The 25,030-nt window shown below is 51.1% G+C and overlaps 1 protein-coding gene across 4 annotated transcripts in view; it reads right to left on the reverse strand.

Annotated features, from left to right (window-relative positions):
- The window catches only part of AK8 (adenylate kinase 8), a 129,990-nt gene that overhangs the window by 26,300 nt on the left and 78,660 nt on the right, over positions 1–25,030 (reverse strand). For all 4 annotated transcript variants that reach the window (XM_086684383.1, XM_086684382.1, XM_086684381.1 and 1 more), the window contains one exon: positions 24,866–25,007. In XM_086684383.1, the coding sequence (XP_086540509.1) occupies positions 24,866–25,007 (142 nt within the window). The remainder of the gene's footprint in view (positions 1–24,865; positions 25,008–25,030) is intronic.

Consider the following 25,030-nt stretch of genomic DNA (forward strand, 5'->3'; position numbering starts at 1 on the left):
CTGCCTTTGATACTAAACCTACCACTTCTAGAAAACGCCATGGCAATGCCAGCCAGCAGGTGGTCCCTCGGGAACTGAGCGGACCCGCGTCCAGATGGGGCTCGACGCCTATGCTTTTCCCGGATGCACATCTGGGGAAGGATGAGTGACCCTGGCCTGCCCCCTCCCACCTGGCCGCAGGACGGGCAGCCTGAGCCGAGGGCAGAGTTTCCAGAGACGTGTCCTCCCTAAAGGCTAAATGTCGGGGACCCACCCCAACGGCAAGGCGGCCGTGCACGCTCCGTGTGGAGAGATGGTGGAGTACGTTAGCCTCCAGCTTCTTAAGGAGGCAGCGTGGGTCTTGTGCAAATGACTTTCTTTCACGATGGACCTTCATGTTCGTAATAAGCCTGTCATGTTTTAGCTGTGAGTCAAAGCTAAAAATGGAAATAAATATCATTACTTAAATACGCTGCATCCAAATTGGAAAGTAACTGTTGTGGGCAATACAACCATTCACTTATTTATTTATTTATTTTAAAATTTATATCCAAGTTAGTTAGCATATGGTGCAACAATGGTTTCAGGAGTAGATTCCCTAGTGCCCCTTGCCCATTTAGGCCATCTGCCCTCCCACAACCCCTCCAGTAACCCTCTGTTTGTACTCCATATTTATGAGTCTCTTATGCTTTGCCCCCTCCCTGTTTTTATGTTATTTTGCTTCCCTTCCCTTACGTTCGTCTGTTTTGTCTCTTAAAGTCGTCACATGAGTGAAGTCATATGATATTTGTCTTTCTCTGACTGATGTCACTTAGCATAATACCCTCCAGTTCCATCCACGTAGTTGCAAATGGCAAGATTTCATTCGTTTCAATTGCCGAGTAATACTCCACTGTATATATATACAGCACATCTTCTTTATCCATTCATCCATCCATGGACATTTGGGATCTTTCCACACTTTGGCTATTGTTGATAGCTCTGCTATAAACATTGGCCTTAGAAACAGCATCCCTGTATCCCATGGATAAATACCTAGTAGTGTGATTGCTGGGTCGTAGGGTAGTTCTATTTTTAATTTTTTGAGGAATCTCCATACTGTTTTCCAGAGTGGCTGCACCAGCTTGCATTCCCACCAACAATGCAGAAGAGATCCTCTTTCTCCGCATCCTCGCCAATATCTGTTGCTGCCTGAGTTGTTAATGTTGGCCATTCTGACAGGTGTGAGGTGGTATCTCATTGTGGTTTTGATTTGTATTTCCCTGATGATGAGTGATGTGGAGCATTTTTTCATGTGTCGGTTGGCCATGTGGATGTCTTCCTTGGAGAAGTGTCTATTCATGTCTTTCACCCATTTCTTTACTGGATTATTTGTTTTTTGGGTGTTGAGTTTGATAAGTTCTTTCTAGGTTTTGGATACTAACACTTTATCTGCTATGTCATTTACAAATATCTCCTCCCATTCGGTCAGTTGCCTTTTAGTTTTGCTGATGGTTTCCTTTGCTGTGCAGAAGCTTTTTATTTTGATGAGGTCCCAGTAGTTCATTTTTGCTTTTGTTTCCCTTGCCTCCAGAGACATGTTGAGTAAGAAGTTGCTGCGGCCAAGATCAAAGAGGTTTTTGCCTGCTTCCTCCTCAAGGATTTCGATGACTTCCTGTCTTACATTGAGGTCTTTCATCCATTTTGAGTTTATTTTTGTGTATGGTGTAGGAAAGTGGTCCAGGTTCATTCTTCTGCATGTCGCTGTCCAGTTTTCCCAGCACCACTTGCTGAAGAGACTGTCTTTATTCCATTGGATATTCTTTCCTGCTTTGCCAAAGATTACTTGGCCATACGTTTGTGGGTCCGTTTCTGGGTTCTCTATTCTGTTCCATTGATCTAAGCGTCTGTTTTTGTGCTAACAAGCATTCTTGAAAGGAAACATTTAGACATATTGTAAATCCATCATTGATCCTAAGGGAAAAGATACGCTCCCTGACACACTGGTTCTGTGATGTCAAGCATTTTCCACAGCTTGAGCAGGTGCATGGGTCACTGAACTGCACCATGAACTTGGGCGGCTGCAGCGCTGCCGTTTAGGTGCCCCCTGTGGTCCTGCAGCATATCCAGGCTTACGTGGAGCCTTTGTTTCTTGGACGGTCGAGCTGTTCCCAAAGCACACACCACCTTCGGCTGTACGATTCTTTATCTCCACCAGTAAATCAGGAGCCCTCAGGCACTTTGGTAGTGCTCACCGAAAATAGAAATGCAACCACGATTCAGCAATTCCACCTCCAGGATTTTACCCTATAGGGAGAGTCTTCTGAATACACAGAGCCATATGTACTTTTATTGTAGTACTATTGGCAAAGTGAAAGAAACAGTCTAAATGCATTTCTTTACTTTTTTAAAATGTTTATTTAGTTTTGAGAGACAGTGCAAGAGAGGGGGAGGGGCAGAGAGAGAGGGACAGAGGATACCAATCAGGCTCCACACTGACAACATAGAGTCCAATGTGGGGCTCACACTCACAAAACTCGTGAGATCACGACCCAAAACAAAGTTGGACACTTAACAAACTGAGCTACGCAGGTGCCCCTAAAAGCTTTTCAAAAATGCTTTTCTGTTAAATAAATTACTGCACAGTCACAGACTGGAATACTATGTAGCCATTAAAAAGAATGAGGAGCAGGGACACCTGGGAGGCTCAATCCGTTGAACGTCTGACTTCGGCTATGAAGGCTGCTTCAGATTCTGTGTCTCCTTCTCTCTCTGCCCTTCCTTGCTGTGTTTTCTCTCTCTCTCAAAAATGAATAAACATAAAAAAAAAAGAATGAGGAATAGAGCCATATGTGCTATGTGAAAAAAGTCTGCAGTTACAGCATTAAGAGAAAAGAGACGGTAAGCAAAGTGTGTGGTACATCTCCATCTACATAAAATAAATGCATTTACTTATCTCTTAGCTATTGATGCAGAGAAATTTTCTTGAAGAATGTTCAACCAACTATGAGCAGTGGTTGCTTCTAGGAAAGGGAGTAGAGTTCTAGGATGAAAAGAAAGCTTAATATTTCCCTCCACTTTTTATTTTGACACATTTTGATATATAAAAACAAGTTATGTAACATACAGTCACTCAGTCCCCAAATGTTTGTTGCTCACCTACTATGTACCAGGCATTGTTACTTTAGGAGCTATTCACCAAGTATATTGGTGAGTAAAACAAATATTGCTTTCTTGAAAAAATGTCTTCTGGGTAGATACATTCTTTATATATATATATATATATATATATTACATTCTTATATGTGTATATATAGGTGTGTGTGTATATATATATATATACACACACACCTATATATAATGTATATTAAAACTAACCCCACGAGGGGCGCCTGGGTGGCTCAGTCAGTTGAGCGTCCGACTTCGGCTCAGGTCATGATCTCGCGGTCTGTGAGTTCCAGCCCTGCGTCGGGCTCTGTGCTGATGGCTCAGAGCCTGGAGCCTGCTTCCGATTCTGTCTCCCTCTCTCTCTGCCCCTCCCCTGCTCATGTCTGTCTCTCTCTGTCAAAAATAAACATTAAAAAAAAAAATTTTTAGGGACGCCTGGGTGGCGCAGTCGGTTAAGCGTCCGACTTCAGCCAGGTCACGATCTCGCGGTCCGTGAGTTCGAGCCCCGCGTCAGGCCTTGGGCTGATGGCTCGGAGCCTGGAGCCTGTTTCTGATTCTGTGTCTCCCTCTCTCTCTGCCCCTCCCCCGTTCATGCTCTGTCTCTCTCTGTCCCAAAAATAAATAAAAAACGTTGAAAAAAAAATTTTTTTTAAATAAATAAATAAATAAATAAATAAATAAATAAATAAATAAAACTAACCCCATGAACCCACACGAGAAATGCATCGCTCCAGTACTGACAAAATGCTCCAGACCTTCCTAACCAGTCCCTTCTCTGTCTATTCCGACACTGGAAGAAAACCGCCATCGTGAATGATTAAAGGTGTATAAAAGTACCTAAACAATGCATTAGTGTGCTTGCGGTGGTATCCTGCTAAATATGGTCTTTCACAACTTGCACTTGTCCTCAGCGTTATTTTTCTAAGATTCCTCCCCGTCGACATGCACGGCTGTAGTCCACCCCTCCTGCAGCCGCGTAGCGTACCATCTGCTGTGATTCGCCCAGGATCTTCTGCACAGGGGTGTCTTCCCCGAGGTGTTTTGCTCTCACACACAGTGCTGCCACAAGCATTCATGTGCAGGAGTGTTTGGGGGAAGGAGGGTCTCACGGTTATGCTTCAAGGTATTTAATAGCAATAGGACCGTTTGGATTTCTATTTCTTCTAATGTCAATACTGGTAAGACTTTTTTTTTCCTGTGAATTTATCCATCCTATGTGTCTAGATTTATTATAATAAAGTTCATAATATTTTATATTTATGGCTCTGTCCCCTTTTGTATGCCAAGCGTTGTTTATCTAAGCCTTCTCTATCTTGCTAGAAGTGTGTCGATTTCATTGATTTTTGTCAAACAACGCACTTTTGGCTCCGTTGCCATTTTTTGCACTCCTGATTTCTATTCCTGTGGTCTCTCTCCTGCCACTTTTGGGCTTATTATTTTTCTAGCCTAAGTCAGAGGCTTAGACGATTAATTTTCAGTTGTTCTTCGAGATTTCTTTTTCACTGGCTATCCATGGGTACTCTTGATTTCTGACTCCTGTCAGTTAGAAAACTATTCAACTTTTTAGTTGTATGGATCCACGGGGCCGGTGATGCCATCCCTTGAATTTTAAACAAATGCGCAATGACTGCGTGTGCGAGCTTGTTGCTGCGCTGCTTGTAACAGAAAAAACAAACAAACAAAAACAAAAAAACTGGAGACAACGTAACTGTCTGCCACACAGAGGGCATTTAGGTACATTGTCAGGGGCGCCTGGGTGGCTCAGTCCGTTAAACGTTTGACTCCAGCTCAGGTCATGATCTCACAGTTCGTGAGTGTGAGCCCTGCATGGGGCTCTGTGTTGACGGCTCGGAGCCTGGAGGCTGCTTCGGATTCTGTGTCTCCCTCTCTCTCTGCCCCTCCCCTGCTTGTACTCTGTCTCTCTCTCTCTCTTAAAAATAAACATTAAGAAATTTTTTAAATACATTAGATACATCTGGACTATGTAATCCTGAACACAAACTATTACTATGTAATAGTTTGCATGGTGTGATACTTAACAAACATTTAATGAGTTGTGGCTTTATGTAATGGTAAAGATGCCCACAATATCTTGTTAAGTGAAAAAACAAGTTCCATACAGACGTATACGTGATGTTACTTCTTGTTTAAAAAATTCTGGTTTAAAACTCACTGGAGAACAACCTGGGTTTTAGGTCACTCACACGGCTTCCACGGTTCCTTAGCTGGCTCAGTCACCTAAGCAGTAAGCATCGCAGAGTCCCTGCCTCAGGGACTCTTCTTCCCAGAAGAAACATGGGCCAGTGGGCTCGAGTGCCACGAGGGAGAAGGGAGGGGCCAGCCAAGCACGTGGGAGGGGTTCCCAGGCAAGTTTCCCCAGGAGGTGACAGGTAAGAGCTCCACATCCCATCCACAGGGGTTGAGAGAGGGCCTGAAAAGGCAGAGCAGTTCTGGGGGCAGGGGACGTGGGGCCAGGCCAGGAGCACCCGCCCCACCCCACCACTCCCTGCTGCGGACGCGAACTTCCTGCTCTTGGCCTCTTTGGCCTCCTGTTCCATGTGGGGTGAAATCAGGGACCTGAACCGGTCGGTGATCTCCAAGGATCCTTCAAAGTCTGAGCTTCTCTGCTGACATTCACCAGTTGCGAGGGTGACGCCGTGCTGAGTTGGAAACGTCTGGGGGAAGCTGGAAGCTTCTAGCCTAGCGGAACCCTCTCACTCCCAAGGCAGGGGGCCCGGCCTCGCTCCGCAGAAGCTCCACGCGTGTGAGAGGAATGGATGGATGAGCGAGACAATAAATGATTAAAGAGCAAGGGAAATGTGCTGCTAAGTGCGTTCACAGAAGGGCGCGAGCAAGGTTTTGCAGGAAGACTTTTCCATAGTGGTTCTTCCAGGTGATCGTGAGCTAACACAGCCGGGTGCTGGGAAGAAAACTCAGCAGCCAGGGCGCCCATCTCCCATTTGTGACAAAGCTGAGCTTTTCTGCCCACTGCCACTTGCCACTCCTGCGAGGTAATCAGATCGCTGTTAATTAATAAAGCTGTCAGGTGAACCGTCCTCTCTGGTCATTAGTATCCTTCCAGAAAGAGAATCCTGCCGACGCCACCCCATCCGCCCCTCGGCTGGCGGCTCAATTAACTTAATGCTATGCAAATGACAGGCTCGGCTCATCATTAGCTTATAGCCCACGAATGTTAATCACATAATTGGGCCTTCAACAGGGTAATTAGACACGAATTCGTCCATTAGTCTTACAAGGCTAATTATTGTTGAGAGGGGAGGGGGATGGTCCCAGAGCTCTGCAAGAAGAGGGGCATCTGGTTAAAGCAATCATGGGGGGGGGGACCTTCTGCCAGGAACATGGCAGTCGAGGCCCATCTTCCCAAGGAAAAGGGGACCCTGGAAGGGCCTCGGGTGCCAGGCATGACTGCAAGGTGGGCAATGGCTCACCGCCCTGGTGGGCTGGGATGTGGAAAAGAATATGGCGTTTAAAACCAAAAATGGGACGCCTGGGTGGCTCAGTCGGTTAAGCATCTGACTCTTCAGCTCGGGTCAGGATCTCACTGTTTGTGGGTTCGAGCCCCACATCCGGCTCTGCAGTGACAGTGTGGCGTCTGCTTGGGATTCTCTCTCTACCCTCCCCCCAAATAAATAAATAAACTTCAAAACAAAACATAAAAGTAATTAAAACCAAAACAAATAAATGAGTATGGCCAGCCTGGGGCCAGGACGCCTGGTTCCAGCCCCCGCTCATTCACAGTGAGACCTCAGTCAAGTTGCTTAGTCTCTCGGGGCCTCAGTTTCTCCCTCTGTGCAATTTGGAGGATTACTAGAAGGCCACCAAGGGCTTTCTGGTTTGACTTCCATGGTTTTGAAAGCTCAGAGCGCTGGCTGGGACTGGGGGCGGGACAGGAGCGATGGCAAACCTTGCCGCGGAGCCAGAGAAGGTGCTGGGGGAAGCCGGGAGCTCCTTGAGCAACGCCCGTGTGCGACCGGGGCAGCCAAGAAGATGTGACTGAGGTGCCCACTAGGAGCCTGTGTGAGTTTGCTTAGGCTGCCACAGCCAAGGCTCCCACCGGCCCCTAGGGGCTGAGGGCATGCTCTAAAATTCCTACTTTTAAAAAATGTTTAATGTTTATTTATTTTTGAGAGAAAGACAGAGTGTGAGCAGGGGAGGGGCAGAGAGAGAGGGAGACACAGAATCGGAAGCAGGCTCCGGGCTCCGAGCTGTCAGCACAGAGCCCGACGCGGGGCTCGAACGCACGAACCGAGCCACCTAGGTGCCCCTAAAATTCCTATGCTGAGCCCCGGTTCCTGGTATTTGGAGACAGAGTCTTTACAGGAGGCTCTGATCCCATCTGGTGTCTTGCAAGAGGAGGAAGTGTGGACACACGGGGCCCTGGGGACACACGAGCACATGAAGAGGCAGCACCAGGGTTGTCTGTGGGCCGAGGGGAGGGGCCCCCGAGGAGGCAACGCCTTGATCTAGGACTCCCGGCCTCCAGAACGTAGGGAAAGTTCGCTCTGCCCTGCAAACACCACCGTCTGTGGCGCTCTATTGTCGCTGCCCCGGGACTCACACAGGCTCCTAACAGGCATCCCTGTCTCCCCGTGTCCAAAACCAAGCCGGCGGCCCCCCGAGCCTGCTGCTCCCCTGCCTCTCATGTCAATGGCCAGCCCGCGCTTCCCAGACGCTCCGTCAAACACTGGAACTCTGCTCGAAGTCTCTCTCTCTCTCGCATGCCCCGCATCCAACCTGATTGCATCTGTTCTCCTCCAAAATACAGTCAGAGCCCGACTGCCTCCTAATAGGCCATAATAGGCCATACCTCCTGCATGGCCACCGCCCTGGGCCCATGGCACCAGGCTCTCTCAGCGGGATTCTTGCCCAGGGCCTCCCACCCGCCCTCCCCGCTTCCTCCTCCACCCTCGATCTCCTGCCATCGCCCACCGTCCACGCACTCGTCTGCCCAGTCCCTCCAGGGCTCCCACCTGACTCACAGGAAAAGGCCAAGACCTCCAGCGGCCCCATCCACTCCCTCACGCCTCCCTTCCCACTCCATCCCCAGTCCTTTGGCCACAATGCCTCTTAAGCTTGCCAAGCTCACTCCCACCTCAGGGCCTTTGCACTCGCTGTTTCCTGCACACTGCCCTTCCCCAGGTCTTCACGCGATTGCTTTAAACCTCTGCTAACGTGTCCTGTTGGCAGAAAGGCCGTCCCGGACCACCTTTTACCCAACATACCGTCTCCTCCTCTGCCTCCCCACCGCCCACCTTCCTTACTCCCCTTTATCCTGCTTTACTGCTTTCTGTGGCTCTCAGCCTATTAAGGATCTGTCGACCCGCATGTGGCCTTTTCCCGCCCCGACTAGAAAGTAAGCCGTGTGATGGGAGCTGTTTAGCTCTCTTTTCTCCTGGCTTCCCACAGCTTCAGCAGTACCCGCACGTAACACATCCTCTGTGAATATGTGCTGCCTGTCAGGACAAAGTCACTCCCATCTTAGCTCGGAAAAAAAACTGACATCCGGAGATCATAACAGCCTGACCAGGCTCGCAGAGCATGAAAGGGGCAAAGCCAGGCTTCCAGAGCCTCTGGTTGAAGCACCATCCTGTGAAGCGGCTTCCTATCACGGGAACGATGTACAGAGTCCCATGAAGGTGCAGAACAAGGAGAAGCATCAGGGGAGGCTTCCTGGAGGAGGCGGAGGTGGAGCTAAGCCTTGTAGAAAAGGTAAGATACAGACAAAAACCGATGGTGTTCGGAAAGAAGCCAGTCACGAGCAAACACCCAGTGATTAGAAAGCAGGAAGGAGGCAGATGCGTTCGGGGCGTATGGGGCACGAGCAGGAGGGGTGGGTGGGAGAGACAGGTTTCTCCCTCCCCTGGTCCCCACCTTCCCTCCGCTCTGTGAGCAGGAATCCCAGACCTGGCAGGTCTTTTCTCGAGGCCTGCAGTCCTCTCCAGGGATCTAGAACCCACGCTTCATGAGACAGAGGCCCGAGAGAGAAAGGCGGGGGCGGGGGGCGGCGGGCAATGTCGGGGCCCCGGGATGGAGGCTCTGCTCCCGAGCCCAACGGGGTGTGGGGGCGTCTGGTGCACCTGCTCGTGGGGGCTGGGTGTGCGGTCTGGAATCTGCAGAGACCCCAAAGCCCACAAGGCAGCGATGCCCAGAGTTTCACGATCTCAGGAAAAGTGGAGCTGAGCTTCTGTTTGTGGAAGACTTCCTTAAAAAGTTTTCCTTTTATTAAATAATTTCTGTGATACTTAGGGAGGAGAGTTTCGAGCTCGCAGGCGTCTGCCACCTGGACCTGGCGGAGGCCCAGGCTTTTACAGCACAACGCCCGGGTTCACCGGTTCAGCACTTTATTTACGCCTCGGAGGAAGATGGAAAATTGAAGCACGCTCTGATGTCTCCCAAAGTCTCCTTTGGGTAAAGAAAAACAAACATGATATCTGCAAATCATTCCGGCGTCTCAGCCTGTTGCCTTACTCGGGGAAATGACTTGAAACGAACGGTTGAGCCTCGCGCCTGCCAAAACTAGGGGCGTCTCCATCAGAACCAGACTCAAATGCCAACCACCCCGGGCTCTGTTCTGTTAAAGGTCACCTGTCATTCTCCACCCAGGCATGGAGATTGCTCCGGAACTCCGATCGCCGTGGCGGGGAAGACATGTTTGTCTTCTCTGATGTCTTACTCACCACGGGCGCAGGCCCGCCTGTTACGGGTTGGGTAAAACCCACTGGACCCCTAATAAGGGCTTAGCATCCACAGGTGAGAACGAGATTGAGACGTGCTCTGCCGAGAAGGACAGTAAGCCTTGACGGGGGCCGGTGGGGGGGGGGGGGGGAGAGGTGACACGAGGGGGATTTTCTGACTGTGCAGGTTATCAGACACCGAAACAGGAGGTCGAGAAAAGTTGTCACTTTCTCCCAAAAGGACACGTTCACCCGGAACGCTGTGCCAAACGCAGAAGATGGCAAAAGGACCCTGGAGATCTTTCCTGGACTCCTTACAGACAGCGGGGAAGCCGGGCCGACGCGGCAGGCAGGACCGGGCGCTCTCCGAAAATTCTTAGCAAATAACTTTTACCGGTATCGCCTGGTTACGGAATAAGCGGAGTGTCCGTCTTTAACTAACAGAATTACCCACCAAGAAAACGCCACGCGGCCCCTTGTTCTATGTCTGCCCCGCCTCTTCCTAAAGATCCCCAGACAGCACCGACCCCGGCTCTCGAGGTTCCTGGTCTCTCGCCGCCCGCGCACCGGGCAGCCCGCCTTCAGACCCCTCAGCTGCCCGTCCGGGACGGCAGAACCACGCCTGTGGTCACCTGGATGGCCGGCTCGCTGGGAATCGCTGTGTTCTTCCCTTCTGATAAACCCCGGAGGCCACAGGGGAGGAGTTCAAAGGTAACGTACATCGTTGACGTCGCTTCAAAAGCAATTGCTCCCGTGCTCTCAAAGGCAGACGACAGACCTAGCAACAGACGGGGGTTAACCCAGGAAGCAAGCGGCACGGACCTTCCACATTCGCTCAGAATCCTCCTCACCAGATCTTCTTACGCAAACACTGGAAATAAGTGCTAAAATGTCAACGGTCCCCAGGCTGGAAAATAACGGAGAAGCCTTCCTTTTTTCCCCTTCCGTTCTTCTTTACTGGAAGATTAAAACGCGGTGGCTGCAGGGGCCGTGGGCTGCCGGCCCCTTCACCACCATTACGGGCCACGTCCTGGGGGCTCGAGGCCCAGGGGTGCTCTTCCTTCCTTACTCCTGGCCGGGTGATCCAGCCGCCGCCTCTGGGAACCACGGCCTGGCCCCGCCTCCAGCCCCCACGGTGGCCACAGAATCCCCATCCCCCGCTGGGATTTAGGTGGGCTACAGGTTAGTGCCAGGCTGCTCTCGGAGCCTGCGGGCAGCGTGTGAGCGGCCGGGCGCTAGCGACAGTGAGAAGCGCCGTGGAAACCTAGCTGGTGGCCGGGAAGATGATGCCTCGGGCACGTGGGGGCCGCCGGTGGATACGAAAGTGAGGACAAACTGGTCCACAGGACAGTGCCAGGACGCCAGAGCGCGCACGGGCAGGGCTTTCAGACATGCTGGGGGGTCACCGCACAGTGGACGAAAGGGCTGCAGGGGTGGATGAACGGTCTCTGGGCCGAGCTTAAACCTCCTGAGGTCTGTCTCCCAAATCGCACCTTAACCGTGGAAGGTGGGGAAGGCGGAACTGGGCCAGGCCGGCACAGGACAGGTGTGACGCAGCATCTCACAAGCCCTGTCTTGACCCAGTTTCAAAGTCTTGCCTGGGAATTCTCAATTTCCCTTCTGACACAGCTTGCTGAGTCCCCTCCACTCCCACCACTTCCCTATGGGGCTCCCACACTCCATCTGGGGACAGCCCCTATGCCCTGCCCGACCCCAGATTATTTAAATTAGCCAATCCACAGAGATCGGCTGCAGAGCACCCAGCTGCCCCCCCTCGCCCCCTTGCCATCTGCAAGTGGCCACACGCAAGTGGCCTTCACCGCTCAGCATCTCTTACCCGTCCCAGTGCAACCCCCAGTGTGGCCCGTGTGGCAGCCACCTCCTATTTGGAACTGCAAGTAAGCAAAAGTTCTGCCTCGCATCTGAGTGTCACTGTGTTGTGTCCAGCCGTCAAAAGAATCTTTAAACTGTGGGGCGCCTGGGAGGCTCAGTCGGTGAAGCAGCCGACTTCGGCTCAGGTCACGATCTCACGGTTCGGGAGTTGGAGCCCCGCATCGGGCTCTGGGCTGTCAGTGCAGATCCCGCTTCGGATCCTCTGTCCTTCTCTCTCTCTGCCCCTCTCCTGTTCATGCTCTCTCTCTCCTTCTCAGCAATAATTTTAAAAACATTAATAAAAAAAAAAGGATCTTTAAATCGTATAAAACGATAGGGGTCTCCAACAAAAGTGCGATCTGTTTTTGTCTATTTGCAGAATCTTTCTTCTGCCCCACGCAGCGTGCCGCAGAGCTGGTGAGCAGGGAACCACCCTCCTCTGACCAGAGGGACACGGTCACAAGGGGCCACAAGGCCTCGCACCAGCCATCTCGGTGAGCTCCAATCTCTCTTCAGAAGCTCTGATCTCCATGGACAGGCTCGGAGTCCCCAGCACATTAGAAATAAGCATGGTTCGCTCGTATGGAGCCCCCGTGATGCCAGGCTCTGTGCAGAGGGTTTCCCTACACCATCTCCTCGAACCCCTCCACCTGATGTCCTAAAGGTTCCCGCCCCTGGTTGTCGGTTGAGGAAACTGAGGCACAGAGAGGCTAATAACCTGCCGCGGGAAAGTCAGGTTTCGATTTGTAATCTGTTGGCAACATCATCTTGGTTGCACAGAGCATTTTCCAATTCATAGACCCCTTCCATCCATGTTTTCCCAGCAAATACCTACTTGTGTCCGGCAGAGGGTGAGGTCAGAGGGTGGAGTTTTTACCCCATGAAGGGCACTGAGGCTCAGAAAGGTTAAGTATCAGGGCGCCTGGGTGGCTCAGTTGGTTAAACATCCGACTTCGGCCCAGGCCATGATCTCGCGGTTCATGAGTTTGAGCCCCGTGTTGGGCTCTGTGCTGACCACTCGGAGCCCGGAGCCTGCTTCGGATTTTCTGTGTCTCCCTGTCTGGCCCCTCCCCGCTCGCACTCTGTCTCTCTGTCTCTGTCTCTCAAAAATAAATAAACGTTAAATGAACATTTTTTAAAAAAGAAAAGTTCAGGGCGCCTCAGTGGCTCAGTCGGTTGGGCGTCTGACTTCGGCTCACGTCACGATCTCGTGGCTGGTGGGTTTGAGCCTCGCATGGGGCTCGGCGCCTGGAGCCTGCTTCAGATTCCGTGTCTCCCTCTCTTTCTCTCTGCCCCTTCCCCACTCACACTCTGTCCCTCCGTCTCTTAAAAATAAATAAACATTAAAAAATTAAAAAAAAAAAAAAAAAAAGAAAGGTTCAGTAGTGCCCCGACCGCTCGCCCTCGAGACGTGAAGTAAGTGTACAAAACCACGCTGCGAACTGTCGGGCACCTTTGCGGGTGGGAAGGACGGCGCAAAAGAGGCAGCTGCCCAGTGTCGCAGGACAGAGGACAGCCGGAGAGGCGAGGCCGTGGTCTGCCCCTACTCCCGCCCCCATGTGCCACGCTGTCTCTTTTGCTGTTGAGACAATTGCTACTTCCTCCAAAGCCCTTCGAGCCCTCCCCGCGACACCCTCGTGGAACAAAGTCAGCGGGACCTGGGGAGCCTGGTGTGACGGCGGCCCAGTGACTCCGCTGTTAGGAGGGGTCTTGCGGCTGACGGTCTTCAAGAGAGACCTCTCTGCCAAAAACAAAGGCGCCCGCAGAGCACACGGGGAACGATATGTATTCCAGCCCATGTCTGGTAAACTCTCAGACTAAGGCGGCAAGGCAGGGTCACTTGGGTTCTATTAGCTCAATTAATGAGGAGTAAGATAAGGCTAACACGCTGCTCGTCGGGCGGCTCAGCACAGAGCTGGAGTAATGGAGTTATTAACCTCAGTCAGCCACCGAATTGCGCGGCCGATTCCAACTCCATTTCCTGGTTCAGGCCTCCATTAATGGGCTGTTTATTATCCCTAATCCACGTAAGGATCAGCTGCGGAGATATGAGAGCTTCCTGGAAGGACCGAGTGATAATAAAAAAGAGAGAGAGAGCAGAGGAAGGTAAGAAATCCCCTCTATCTTGCATTTTAATTGTTCTCCAGTCCCATTGCCATCTGTCCCCCCGGAGCTCACAGCGCCCTTCTCACTTTGGAACACGCTAGAAAAGGCAAAGCCATCATCCAGGGCTTTCACTGTGTTGTCCCCGAACATACAGCGTCATACGGAACTCAAAAGAACAAGTTTTGAAATCAAATTAGAGAGCTCCGGCGTGGAAACTACAAACCAGTCCAGTTTTTATTTTCGCAATGCCGTCTCACTCCACTGTCTCATATTTTGCAGAATCAAAAGCGAGAAATCAAACCAGCGTTCAGCAGAACAATTTAGCAACACCCATTAAACGCCCTGACGGTGACCCTCAGGTTTGCCTGGCCCCACGAGGTCCTTCTGGACAAAGGGCGAGTGCCTCTCGGTCTTTTTCAGGGTCATTCTCCTGTGCCACGTGCCGCCGGCTGAATAAGGAGCCAACTGCCCCAAGTTCAGCCCACCCCGATCTTTAAGATGCCTTCTGTGGGTAAGAAAAGCCAACAGCTACTAGAGGAAAAAAAATATTTTTAGGCTATCAGGAAATCATGTGTGCCAACCCATAACGAGGAGACACAGCAAATACGCCCTGACGGCCATCCCTTCTGAGTCCGTTTGCCATTTTGGTTTCTTTTTATTTTGAACAGGAATTCAAAATCACGCGAGTGACTACCAGAAACGTTTTGGCGCTCCTGACTGTGTGGACGAATCTGCAGCCCGCCCGTGCAAGGTGTGTGTGTGTGTGTGTGTGTGTGTGTGTGTGTGTGTAATGCACTATCACGCACTCACACCCTGTTTTCTCTTTAGGACGGTAGTGCCGTGAGGGTGAAAAGAGTAGAGGCTATTGCCCCGTTTGACACCTAGGACGCCGAGATGAAAGTAGTGTTTTTCAAGCCGGCCCGCTGGGGTGAATGTCAATCACATCGCAGAAAGAACAGAACGGAACCACTCGGAGCAGGCGCTGGGTTCAGGCCTGGTCTGTTCCGTGGGGTCTAAGGCTTCCCTAAGCCAAGTGCCTTTCGCAGAAAAAGCCTGCTTTCTGGGGCCGTTGAGAGGATCTGCAGTGAGATGTAAAGAAACCCGTAATTGGCACTCGGGTATCACCCTCATTCTCAGCAGGATGACGAGGACCGTGGGGGGCGGGAGGGGGGCAGGGGAACCGGGGGGGGGGGGGGGGGGGGGGAGGAAGTGTCCTCAGAGGGAGGGATTCTCGTCAGCGCCAGTGGCAGCCTGGGACCGGCCCGAGATGTCCCTGGCCTTGCTTCAAGGGTCTGGCCCCCAGACACCGGATGCGCTTCTCTGGACGGGGGTGGGGTTCCCAGCCCCTAGGGGCCTGGCGCTGGTGTTTGCCAACCTGCTCCCCTCCCTGGTCTGCCCTCCGCTCCCTGGAGGAAACGGCCACGGGTTTAGCAAAGCCGACGACGCACCAGGCACCAAGTGGGAGCCGAACGCAAGGAGCGGGGACCGGTCACTGCTTTCCCAAGGCTCCTCTGGGCTCCTCTGGATGTGGGACACCCTGACCCGCTAGTTTACAAAATGATGATGAATAAAAATCCCGAAGCACCACCACTCTCTCGAAGGAACCCTGTGAGCAGTTTTCCATTTGCATACAAGGAGCTGGGACACAAAAGCTCGTCTAAAACCTGGTCCTTGGGGGATTGCTTTACAGACCCCAAAGTTAGGGCACCGAAACAGAAAAAGAGAAAGAGTAAAGAAGACCGCGTCGTAAATAAATTCCACTCGCTCAGCCGGGGTCCCCTCCTTTACCCTCTTCCCCAGCGATTTCCAAGGAATGCCGCGGCAGCTCTGACCTCGGGCTGGCCTCGCAGCCAGACAGGATGGGGGCCTTGGCTGCCCAGCCACGTAGCAGGGGAGGGAGGTTCAAGGCCACAGCTTGCCCCGCCCCTCTTCGCCCCACTGAGGGGGAGGGAGGGGGTGCGGAAACCCAGCCTGTCTGCTCCCCGGCAAACTTCCCGACATCAATCAGAATCCTCTACTCCCTCTCTATGGTAAACATTAATTTTAAAGGGAAGGACCGCGCCACAAACTTGCTGCATGAAATGAATTATTTTACAGCCAGGCGGAGGGCAGAGTCTGGATACAGCCTCGGATAGCTCTTTCTTTGTTTCTTTCTTTTTCTTCTTCCTTTTTTTTCTTTCTTTTTTTTTACTATGATGATGTTTTAACAAACTTTATAGCCCGTTTTATTTTGTTCTCAAATAACTTTTTCTCCTTCTTTGCAACACATCAATTACTTGGTCTGTTTCCCTCACCGTGTGATGTTGGCATCTAGAGATTGATATTGCTTGGCAGAATATAATTTAGTATTATGTGCCACGGGTTTATGAGGTAGGAGTCAAACAAAACATTGCGTTTGAACACTATCCATTTATTAGCTCTGAGAAGAGATTTATATTTGACAAGGAGACGATAACTTTGTTTTCTGATAAGCCAGAGAGGTCTATTTCGGTGTCCGACACGGATCAGCTTCTCCTTCTCCAATAACTCTGTTTACTGGCATGAATATATTTTAATAATAAAATTGATATATATGTAAATTTATTTTAATCTAATTTCATCGAACCCTCCTAAAAAAAAAAAAAAAAGAGGCTTTGTAGATTGTTTTCATGTCTGAATTATAGATTTCTGTATCGTATTCCCAGATTGATTTCTAGGCTATAATTCTGCCAAGGTTTCCTCCTGGTGTCAGAAACAGCAACGCCACAGCTAGACTGCTTTATAATTGGCATCACAACCGAGCCAGAATTACAGCCCCGATATTCATGCCAATGCCAGGCGGGCTCATTTTAGAATATTTCGCGCTTTCTCAGCCTGGATCTGGACTTGAAGGTTTATGGCTAAAATTACCTTCTGCATTAATCATAAAAATGTTAACTGAAGGCTGAGGTGGGGGGGAATGGAGTCGTCAGACCCGAGGCGGAGGAGGAGGAGGGGAGGAAAATAAGGAAAGGTGATGGAACAGGGGAGACGATGAGACCTGTGTTGGAAACAAACATGTTTTTCCCTGTTTGGCCTCCGCCCTGGGGGTCAAATAAATTAAATCAGCATTGTTTACTAAGTCTTTAGAACCTGAGTTTATTGGTGAATGGAGAAATACTCCCTCGCAAACCTGCCCTAAATCAGAGAGCTTCTTGAGTATTCTCCCCCTGTGTGCTTCTGAATAAACACGGTGCCCTCGCCTGTCTAAAACTGCCGTTTCCTCCCTCGGGGCTCAGAAGAATCGAGCACTGGATCCTTGCCTCCAGCCTCCCCCAAAGTGACCATTCTGCAATTTCCCAGAGCCTCTCATCTTCAGGTAGATGACCCCCTTGCACAGAAGCTAGCCCACTGGCACCCTAGTGTGTTAAGCTGCCGGAACACGAAGGGTGGACACTTAGCCCCATGGCCCTGTGGCCCCTGGAGGTCCTCAGACAACACGGGTAGTAAGACAGGAAGCCCCGGCCGTTTGCCCCAGAACCAGACGTCTCCGCCTCCCGCAGGAAGCCCTCCGGCCTCAACTCTAGGGGTTGAGGAGAATGCCGCCCCCCCCCCCCAGAGGGCCGCCTCCTAATCCCCAGAATGTGGGAATCTGTTACTTCCCCTGGCAAAAGGGATTCTGTGGATATGATTCAGATAAAGACCCTGACATGGTCAGATTATCCCGGGGTTTCTGGGTGGGCCCAATCTAACCCCGTGGGTCCTGAAAGCCTGAGAAGTGTCCCCAGCTCTGGTCAGGGGGAGACGTGACTATGTCCACGTGTGCAACGTTGCTGGCTTTGGAGACGAAGGGGTCCCGGGGCCAAGGACGGTGGGCAGCCTCCTGGTAAGGGTGAGGAGATGAATTCTTCCCAGAGCTTCCAGAAAGGGACACAGCCTGCCGACTACTGATTTTAGGCCTACAGCACTGGGTGACGATAGATTTGTGTTGTTTAAGCCACCAAGTTTGTGGGGATTTATTAAAGCAGTCGCAGAAATAAAATAATATACCAACTCATGCCATTCTTAGGCAAAAGACAGGCCTATTATTCAAGGACAAATCGTTGGCAAAAGACAAGCATCTTGGGACCCAGGGAGACATGCTTCCCAAAAAATGGTGATAGATAGATAGATAGAAAGAAAGGAAGAAAGAAAGAAAAGCAGGGAGGGAGGGAGGAAGGAAGGAAGGAAGAAAAGGAAAAAAAAATAGAGAGAGACAATGAATACCCTTTGGAAGAAAAATTACTCCAGGAAACCTAAGCACATTTTTCAATCAAGACTTATCAATACACTCAACACAATTTAGGAAAAACAGACTCTACCATGGAAGAAATCATGGAAAAGGTGCAAGATAGAAGAGGAGATGAGCAAAAGCTGACAGACTTAAGGGAGAAAATAAAGGGAAACATAAAAACATTATAGAGGGGTGCCCGGGTGGCTCAGTCGGTTGAGCGTCCAACTTCAGCTCGGGTCATGATCTCACAGCTCATGAGTTCGAGCCCCGCATTGGGCTCTGTGCTGATGGCTCAGAGCCTGGAGCCTGCTTCGGATTCTGCGTCTCCCTCTCTCTCTGCCCCTCCCCTGCTCGTTCTGTCTCTCTCTGTCTCTCTCTAGCTCTCAAAAATAAATAAACGTTAAAAAAATTTTTTTTAAAGCATTATAGAAACGAAAAACCAGGGGCCATGAGACAGTAACACAACAGAACATAGTTGAAGTTATCATGAAAGACAGATGGGAAACGAACAAGACATGAAAGCTACTAGAAAAAAATCCCCAATTATGGAAAACAGATGATAGCTATCCGACACACACACGAGTGGTCTTCCTGGAGAAGAGGGCCAAGCAAATGAGCCAGGAAAATACTAATATGTGTACTAGAAGAATGTCCTCCTGAAATAACGTACCCAGATGGGATGCATAAGATCTCAGGGGAAAGTCATCAAGAGAAGCAAGACTGAGGTCTCGCCAGTGTAAATGAACTTGGGGGGTGGGGGGAGAGCACGCGAGGGCACCCAGACAGAAGACGCACTTGACCCACCGCCCCCGGGGAACTCCTGCAGCCCCAGAGACGGCCGAGGACAGTGCGGAAATGATACAGGAGTGCCGGTGGGGAAGAAATTTGACCCAACAGTTCTTCACTTTGCCAGATGTTGTTCACAAATAAAGGTAACCGAAAGGCACTCTCAAACGGGCAAGAATTTAGGAAGTCTAGCATGCACGTGCCCCGGCTGAAAATGCATCACAGACGACCCATTCAAAGGACAGACGAATCAAAATTGGTAAATGGGGGAGGTTGCGTTACGGAAATAGCTGATGTTGAACTCTGAATCCGGTTGAAGACAGGGAACTAAAAGCTCACAAGTGTCATAATTATTGCTGGAGACAATATCATCGTTACATCTCTAGAAAGAAACGCTTAGCAATCTTAAAAACAGGAATGTGGGGGCGCCTGGGTGGCGCAGTCGGTTAAGCGTCCGACTTCAGCCAGGTCACGATCTCGCGGTCCGTGAGTTCGAGCCCCACGTCAGGCTCTGGGCTGATGGCTCAGAGCCTGGAGCCTGTTTCCGATTCTGTGTCTCCCTCTCTCTCTGCCCCTCCCCCGTTCATGCTCTGTCTCTCTCTGTCCCAAAAATAAATAAAAAAAAAAACGTTGAAAAAAAAATTAAAAAAACAAACAAACCAGGAATGTGTGTCCCACAGACCGGCACAGAACAGCCTGAGGACGTGTGTCCCCGCCTGCCCCTCTTCACGACAGAGAGTGGACCGGCAGGGGCGAAGAGGGAGCACGTGGGGGAGCACTCTCTCTTTCTCCTGCACGTGACAGTTGAGAGCCTCTGTTTCATTTGACAAAGTGAGACGCACAAGCCTAACCGTGTACATGAAACGTACAAAGCGTGCTGGAGACACAGACCACGTCCACACGGATTAGCGGGGAGAAGAGAAGGTAACAACTGCAGTAAGAAAAGTCAAAGAAAACACAAACCAGGAAGAAAAGACTCAGTCGGCGGACGGGTGGAGCGTGCGACTCTTGAGCTCTTGGGGTCATGAGTTCGAGCCCCACATTGAGTGTAGCGTTTACTGAAAAAATAAGTAAATAAACTAAAGAAAAAAAAAAGATGGAAACCCAGGGTGCCTGGGTGGCTCCGTTGGTTGAGCGTCCGACTTCAGCTCAGGTCATGATCTCATGGGTCGTGGGTTCGAGCCCCGCGTCTGGCTCTGTGCTGACAGCTCAGAGCCTGGAGCCTGCTTCGGATTCTGTGTTTCCCTCTCTCTCTGCCCCTCCCCTGCTCATGCTCTGTCTCTCTCTCTGTCTCAAAAACTAAATAAACATTAAAAAAAAAATTTTTTAAGATGGAAAACAAAGGAAGCCCCAGTGAAGCATAAAATAAAGTGATAAAGGCAAAAATAAGTGGGATATTTTCAGCTATTCAAGGAATAAAAAAAAGCAGGTTGAGTAAAAAAAACACATTAAGCCCAATTTCATTCTGTCCGCACGATAACAAAAAATAAGGGAAGCAAACTAGTTGAAACTAAAAGTGGGGCTACACAGGTGCCACAAAGAGGCCGCGGGCGGGGCGCCTGAGTGGCTCAGTCGGTTAAGTGTCTGACTTCGGCTCAGGTCAAGATCTCAGTTTGTGAGTTCAAGCCCCGCGTCAGGCTCTGTGCTGACAGCTCGGAGCCTGGAACCTACTTCAGATTCTGTGTCTCCCTCTCTCTCTGCCCCTCCCCTGCTCATTCTCTCTCTCTGTCTCTCTCTCTCTCTCAAAAATAAATAAACATTAAAAAAAAAAAAAAAAAAAAAGAGGCCGCGGGCTGAGTTCCAAGTACGAATATCACATTGAAACACGCACCAAACTGTTTCCTCCCAAAGCACCCCCCACCCCCACCCCCCGCGAAAAAATGACTCAAGGGGCTTTAGAAACCGACCCGACGCGACAGAGAGAACGGAGGAAGGGGACACGGACACAAAATGTCCGGGGCTGGAAAGCAGGTGTGCAGGGGGCAACCAGCTGCAGAGACCCCAACGGCCAACCCCGAGTCAGCAGTAGGAACGGCTGAGAACAAACCCAGCGTTCACCAGCAAACCCTCAAAGGCTCAGGCACAGGCACCACTCTGGAACCGGCGGCTGAAATAAGGAGGACTGGTTGAAGAGATTAAGCCCCAGATCCCCTCCTCACACCGTCTTGCTGGGCCAGTGTCTCTCCTCCTCCACTTGGGTAGAAATGGAAGGTTTCTGCTCTAGAGAAGGTATAGTTCAGGCTCCTTGGGCCGAGGAATGCCAAGCACAGGTCAGAGCTTGCATCTGTACCGAAATTAGGGGAAATAAATAAAAAATATGCACATGGCCTGCAGCAAGCGATGCCTCCTTCCGTTTCCGCCTGCCTTCCACTGTCCTGCTCCCCCCTGGACCCCAGAACCTCACCATCTGGCAGGAGGCTGAACGAGTCCTCTTGGACAAAGCTGAGCAGCGTGGGGGAGTTTGGCGGAGGGTTCTGCATAAATGGCCCCAAGAGACCGCCCTTCCATGAAGACAAAGTCCACGGGCCACAAGGTCCCACCCACTAACATCTTAATCCCCTACTCTAACACTGGAGCAAACCACCAAGGGTGACCTGACATCTGAAAAACAATCAGACCGACAAACCAACAAAAGAATCTACTGAGAAAGGACGAGGCCAAGACAGACAGAACCTTGGAGCACGTGGCTGGCTCGGTCGGTTGAACGTCCGGCTCTCGGTTTCGGTACAGGTCATGATCTCACAGTTTGTGAGTTCAAGCCCCGCATTGGGCTCTACGCTGACAGCGGAGGCTGCTTGGGATTCTCTCTCTCCCTCTCTCTCTGCCCCACCCCTGTTCTCTCTCTGTCTCAAAATAAATAAGTTAAGAAGAAAAAAAAAAAATAAAGACTGACAAAACCTTAACAGAAAGGGGAAACCCCCACCTCCTGCAATAACAAGCCTGTCACGAACATTTCCAGAGATAGAATAATTCATTTAACAAGATCAATAAAATTTAAAAGGAACATTCCAGATTAGCTTCGGGGACAACCAAGTAAACCAGACCCACGCCAAAGAAACGAATGAAATCTTATAGTGAAGCTTTACGACCCTGGGGATGAAGGAAAGATCTACCAAGTTCCAGAGAGAAGAAAAAAGGCCACGACGTACGAAGAACCAGGAATCACACTGGCATTGGGCTTCTTAACAGCGATTCAAAATGGCGGAGGGAAGGCGACTGGGGTACTTCCTGGCCCCACCAACCGACCCCGCAAGTAGGAAGGTAGGATAAAGGCACTTCGGGCCGTACCAAGTCTCAAAAAATTTATCTCCCACACAACCTTTCTCAGGAAGCTACCGACGGATGTGCTTGACCAAAACAAGGCAGTAAACCAAGAGAAAGAAAATCGGGACACGTGGAAACAAGCTTCCTCACGTGGGAGGGGGGCGAAGGGAACCTTCAGGTGCTCGTGCACGGGAGCATCGGGATGACCGTGCATCCGTGGAGGGGGTGGAGGGGGACCTCTTCAGTCTGGAACAAGTGTGCTGAGGACAGGACAGCCTCCTTCTGTTAAAACCACCGTTGTTTAAAATTTATTTTTTTATGTTTGTTTATTTTGAGAGACAGAGAGAGCAGAGGAGGGGCAGAGACAGAGATGGAGAGAGAGAATCCCAGGCAGGCTCCGTGCTGTCAGTGCAGAGCCAGATACGGGGCTTGAACTCGAGAACCGATGAGGTCATGACCCGAGCCGAAACCAAGAGTCAGACGCTCAACCGGCTGAGCCACCCAGGCGCCCCTAAAACCACCTTTTTAACTCGAGGAACAGCTGGAGGCCAGACGGAGGAAGAGTATGGGGCTCGGAAAACAGGAGAAGGACAAAGAAACTCCCGTGATGCCACAGTGGGTAAGTCTGACAACAGCCATGCCGTCAGCCAAGAGGAAACAAAACACAAAAACAGTCCAACCGAGAGAGAGGAATCAGAGGGAAAGAAAAAGCCTGCGGCCGACAGATTACATAGCCTGACGGACCTTGTGGCAAACTATTCGGAGGCGCTCTAATAAGGAGTGGAACTAGTTAGCACATAGATACAAAGAAAGGTAGGCAAGCGAAAAAGCAAGGTGATTGTGAGCTTCAGGAACGACGAAATAAGAAAAATTTAAAAAGGCAAAACAGACCAAAAGGCGCGCCTTCCGGTGGAGCTGGCCCCCGAGAGCGGCTGTTCTAGAAGAATCAGTGTGTGCCTTCTACCTCTCTGGCCAGAACCTGGGAGGTCCTGAGGCAGACTGCAACATAGACTCTCTCTCTCTCTCTCTGATACCGATGTTTTGCTACTGAGGAGGGGCACAGGGGGAGCTCAGACACCCCGCGGTCGTGTCAAAGACGGTCACTTCCATCAGGGCGACATTTCACAAGGAACATATCGCTGACCCAAGCCTTTGTGAACTGCGTAACACGGCACCGACACACATAAAGCAAAAGCTGCAGGAAATAAGGGAACAAGAGAAATTAGTAAAAATGCGCTGTTAGCGGGAAGTCAGCAAATCAGTCCTTGACAGGATGACAGACACAAAAAACAAACACAGCAATGAGGAGACAAGGACAGAGGGGATCGAGGAGGACCTAAGGGGCGCCGGCTGGCTCAGTCAGGGGAGCATGTGTCTCTTGATCGAGGGGTTGTGGGTTCGAGCCCCACATCGGGTGTACAGATGACTAAAAAAAATAAATAGACTTAGAAAAGAAAAAGTGTGACTTAATAATGTATATTTAATTCTATAACTTCAAATTTAAAATACACATTCTTGGGGTGCCTGAGTGGTTCAGTCGGTTGAGCGTCCGACTTCGGCTCAGGTCACGATCTCGCGGTTTGTGAGTTCGAGCCCCACGTCGGGCTCTGTGCCGACGGCTCGGAGCCTGGAGCCTGCTCTGGATTCTGTGTCTCCCTCTCTCCCCCTCCCCTGCTTGTGCACGCGCTCTCTCTCTCGCTCTCTCTCCCCCTCTCAAAAGTAAGCATTAAAAAATTTATAAAATACACATTCTTTTCAAATACTGTCGAATAGCCTTCCACAGAATGCCAATAATTTTTATTTTAAATTCGAGGTTGCACTTCAACAACTTCTCCACACGCCACGTGAAGATAAAAAGCCAATAACGAAAAGCTGAAATGATAACAATAAGATGCCAAGTACCTAGAAACGCAAAAACTCTCCCAAACCAAGTCGCAGTCTCTGCTACAAGGGACCCCAAAACAGCCAGATACCTAGCAGGTTCCTTAATTGTTGCCACCGTTTGCAGGTTAGGACCAACCAGAGAAAGCCACATATGGTCCCCCGGCCAAGCACACGGGGCGCCCCGCTTCGAGGTGGCCACCCCCCCACCCGGCCTCCCAGGGTAGCAGCTCGGGCAGGGCGCACCCGGGAGGCCTTCCCGCTCCGCTGCCGGCCTCTGGGCCTCTGCCGAACCCGAGCGGCGTGGCGACTCCCTCGCCAGAGCGAGCTCAGACTTCTTAGCCTTGCTTGTTTCCACTGGAACCCCCCCTCATTTCCTCCCACAGTACACACAGTGACGGCGTGCTCTCCGGTGCACGTCAGCGGAGGAGGAACGCGATGTTCCACGACATTGGACGCTGTTTTGGAACAAATGGCCAACCATCTGGGGAGGAAGTGCTCAGCCCGTGCCCCATACCCACATCAGAATACATGTCCGATGCACCGAAGGTTTAAACATAAACCGTGCAAGAGGAGAAACGGCAGAAGGAGACATCCGTTCACTGGCACAATCCCCTGGGGGAGGCGAGGCTGTCTGGGGTGGGTCGGCATTCACAGGAGAGGAAGTTCGGGTCCCGCGAGGTAAGTGACAGAGCCGGGACCTGAACCCGAGCCTGACTCCCAGTTCACGGGGCAAAGGGGGCGGGTGGCTGGGGATGGGGAGGGGGGGGGTGTCGAAGAGCCATGCCACTGCAGGGGCAGTGGAGCTTCTGGTAAACCGCAAGCTGTCACCGGGACCTCGTCGGCCGAGCCCCTGGGGAGGGGGTGCCCAGTGGCAGCGACCTTCCGGAAGGGGGCGGCTTACCTGCTGGGCTGGTGGCCCAGGCTGTGCAGCATGTGCGCCTGGTCCAGGTCTCTCGGGAAGCCGTGCAGCACCCACCCCTTCTGAATGCTGTCCTGCTGGCTCAGCCTCTGGTCCAGCACCTTCATGATGATGCTGTCGGGGACTGCAGGGAGAGGAGGGCGGGCG

Source organism: Puma concolor, chromosome D4, assembly GCF_028749965.1.
Source record: "Puma concolor isolate L17-30 chromosome D4, mPumCon1.1.hap2, whole genome shotgun sequence".
In the NCBI taxonomy this organism is placed as follows: domain Eukaryota; kingdom Metazoa; phylum Chordata; class Mammalia; order Carnivora; family Felidae; genus Puma; species Puma concolor.